This window comes from Octopus bimaculoides, chromosome 3 (assembly GCF_001194135.2).
Source record: "Octopus bimaculoides isolate UCB-OBI-ISO-001 chromosome 3, ASM119413v2, whole genome shotgun sequence".
Classification (NCBI taxonomy): Eukaryota; Metazoa; Mollusca; class Cephalopoda; order Octopoda; family Octopodidae; genus Octopus; species Octopus bimaculoides.
In genome coordinates this window covers 123,925,610-123,929,633 of record NC_068983.1, presented here as the reverse complement: position 1 = coordinate 123,929,633, position 4,024 = coordinate 123,925,610, and the positions used below count along the sequence as shown (strand labels likewise).

Sequence of the window (4,024 nt, the reverse complement as noted above, 5' to 3'; positions counted from 1 at the left end):
ATATATATATATATATATATATATATATATAAAATATATAGATATATCATATATATTCATATAGTCCACTCTGCTGAGTGGTTGGTATCAGGAAGGTAATCCTGCTGTAAAAATCCTACCAAAACAGATATAGAAGCTTGGTGCAGGCTACGGCCTGGCTGGCTGATATGGTTGCACCCCACTCATGCTGTCATGGAACACGGACTTTAAATGATGATGATAACTATATGTATCTTTATATATAACATATAGAGATGTCTGTATATAAAGCATCTGTATTCCTTCTCTGTGTAATTACTGCTGCCCATACATGTCCATTTTACCCATGCCTTCATTGCTTAGTTTCTCTATCGTTTTCTCAATTTTTATTGTACAATATGCTGTCATATGAATGAGGATATTAGTGAATCTTCTCTGTTATCTATGTATTGATTTCAAATCAGGATGCCACTGTAACTATTCTCTCCAACACTCCTTAATGCGTCTCTCAGATACAGTTCCTCAATACTTTTCATTTGTAAGTTCACCACTTTAATCACTCAACCACTGTAGCCCATCTTTTTGACTGTGTACAAGTGGCTACATTGGACTCTTCATGCCTAATTCACTGTATTTTCACCATCTTCTGTTTTACTCAGTCTGACAATATACTATTATTTCTTTTCTCCTACACATCCTGGGCCTCTGTCATCTCTTTATCTTCCAGGAGACAGACATCTGTCATCACCATCATGTTGCCTTTAATATTGCTTAAAGATTACCAAGCTCAGAATACTTAGTTCTCCTATCACTCCTTCCCCTATCTCATACCCCTCTCATCTCTATCATATAAGCATTTATTATTCATATTTTTCAGTCTGTTATGAGATGGAAGAGTGAACAGACATAGGAATGTGAGGCACCATCATTTGTTACAAGGACATTACCTCCCTCCAGTACTGGTGTCATGAAGAATGCACTCAGTATAGTCTGTAAAGTGTGAGATTGTGAGGATCCTTAGAGCTTCTGAAGTAAATAACACATTTTTAGCACTGGTAACCCATACAAAGCACATAGTACACTCTGTAAAATGGTTTTTGTTAGTTTTAAGAAGTGAGCAACCAGCTGTATATACCAAGCCAAAATGAAACCTGACAGTAATGGGATACCCTAAGCCATGACCTATGAAAGTGAGTGGATCCATGCAGCAGATATAGTACAGTGATGTGTGTGTGTGTGTGTGTGTGTGTGTATGCATATGAGCATGCTATATGCATATGCATGTATATATATGTACTATATGTGTGTATGTGTATACAAATATAGTATATATAGTATGCACACATACAAACAATACAGGCTTTCATGTTCTATATCCTTCTACAAAATGTTGAAAGCATTGCTGTTAGAGAAGGCTCATGCCTAAGTTGTGGTGCATTGGAATCACGCTTGTGGGTTTGAAGCAAACCTTTTAACTTCTCTACAATGCCTCTGAGTGTGTATGTGTGTAATGTGTTATATATGTAATTATTGTATAACTTTGCAAATGTAATTGATTTGCGGCATGCTAAGAGGTAATATTTTTCTCAGGATTATTAATGTTAAAATCAAAACTAAATTAGAAAGTTTGAAACTCTGTTCTAGCAATCTGTATTTCATAACACAAGTGATTTAGTTGATTAAATTTCCATATGGTAAAGTCATGTTCAGTTTCTTGTTTATTTTTGGTACCTTCCCCTTAGAAATGATCAAACACCATAGTAGTCATTTTCAGCTTTACTTATGATGCAGATTGATGACAACATGCAGATTAGAACTGATTGTTGTTTCTAACATAATAGAAAAATGCATGGTTTTTATTATTACAGTTAATTTTCAAGTTTTGTTGAATGTTTCTAAGTTGGCCACATCTTTGTGTAAAATCTTTAAAAGCTATATATATAACTAAAAAGCCTTTTTATTTACTTCTTCATGCTGTATCATCTGGTATTATTCATCTCTCTTTCATACTATATTCTATTTCAGCCAGCTTTTACTTTACTTTCTTCAATACTAATCTTTGCTACTTGTTGTATTTTGTTCAAGTTGATTGTCTTCTAATGAGATTTATGCCAAATACTAAGAAAATATTAACTTAGTATGCAGTGCCTTTTCTCATTTTTGTAGAACATCTTAAGTTGAGATGGTTTCCTTTTAATTGTGGCTTCCTGTGATACTAAAGTTTAATTGACAGAAATTCAATTGGGTATATTTTCTTCGTGTTCTCTGATCCAGATCTATTTCAACCAACTAAGATCATTATCTTTCTTCAGCTTCAACCTATGTGATGTTTTGAGGCCTGTTTCTGTTCCTTTTTTCATTTCTCTCTCATTTGTTTTACTTCATCAGTATATTCTATGATTTTGTTTCTTGTTCAAATTATATTTATAATTAGTTAACTATTTTTTACTTATAAAAATATCCTATTATTATATCCAGTAATTTTCTCTATTAGTTATATTATCTCATCTAATTATATATATACATATATATATATATAGATTAGCAGTGATATTGAATCTGGGATGAACTAAGTGTTAATGGGAAAATCTATTTTTAAATAGCTTTCATAAAACATGTCAATGAAATAATTGATAGTAGTTCTCATTATTATTTTTAATTTTTAATAATTACTGAAATTAGAAATAAAAATATTAATTAAATATTATTTTTATGCAAATTTTCTTTTTGTTTACTTAACATGTTAGTTTATATTTAATATGTAATTTAGATTCTCTTACATGTATAAAGGTACCAATGTGATTTTTATCTCCAGGACAATAATCCATTTAGTGAAGGTTATCTAGAAAGAGAACAGTTGGAAAAACAGCGAGAACAGCAAGAAAGACAACGTATGCAACTTCAAAAGCAAATAAAGCAACAAAAGGCACTTCAGGGGGAACAGTCAAATGGTAAATCTTATTTCAAAAGTGTTCTAATAAATCTATTATGTAGTATGTAATTGATTGTATCTATTTGTGTTGTTCATTATATGTAAATGATTCAGATTTTGAAAATAATGAAATTAGAGAAATGAAATCTTGCCAATATATTTGCTTAAATGCTCATAGAATATTGAACTTATACTGGTAAGATTATACTGATGATTGCTAGAAAGTAGACAAATTTAATTAAATCACTTCTGTTGATTTAAAGCAAAAGCTTTATTGTTACTATGTTTAATGTTTTGTGGTCCCTTGCTGCCCTTAGAGTAATTGTAATTGTTAAATTGGAAATCTACTTTGCAGAAGAAGTTGATCATTTTGTTTGTTTTGTTTTAATAAAAAATATCTTCAGCATTACTTCACTGATTTTAGAAATTTGCATAAAGTGAATAAATTTCTAAGAATACTGATACTTATAGCCAGTTGGAGTAGTTTCTTTTAATTAGTTCACCTTGCAAATAAAGGCTCTGTATTATCTTGGGACAGCACATATTGTCAGTGGTAAAAATTTGAACACTTCCTTTTTTTGCATTCGGCATAATGAAATAGGTAAAGTAGCTAAGAGAACTTGAATCAAATATTGTGTATTGTTTGACAATGACAGTGCTGTGTTTGCATGTCATTGTCATCTCTTGTACATTGCATTTGATGCTTTTTACACTTAGTTTTTCTCTCAACATATTTGTACTTCTTCATTCATGCACACTGACATTCACATCAAGGGAGTGGACAAAACAGTGTATAGTTCTGATAACCTTATTATACCTGTATGTGAAGGACAACAAGCTTTTTGTTTATTATGAAACTGTTAAAATAAGTACCAAATTGCTGGGGTTGATATATTAGACTAAAAGTCTTTGAAACAGTTCCCCAGCATGAATTTAGTCTAATGACTGGAACTAGTTGAAGAGAAGTGTTACTATTGTGTACTGTTTTAGTTAATTTTCATTGTGGAATAAAATCTTATTTTATTCTATGATTTTATAGTTATAGATGATCAGTAATTAAGTAACTGTACTTCTCATTTATCACCTTTTATTATTCATTTATCCCCCCCCCCC

General features: G+C 31.2%; 1 protein-coding gene across 1 annotated transcript in view; it reads left to right on the top strand.

Annotated features, from left to right (window-relative positions):
* LOC106883022 (uncharacterized) overlaps positions 1 to 4,024 on the top strand; it is a 211,115-nt gene that overhangs the window by 165,014 nt on the left and 42,077 nt on the right. Inside the window, exon 54 of the mRNA XM_052966785.1 lies at positions 2,795 to 2,930. Within this exon, the coding sequence (XP_052822745.1) occupies positions 2,795 to 2,930 (136 nt within the window). The remainder of the gene's footprint in view (positions 1 to 2,794; positions 2,931 to 4,024) is intronic.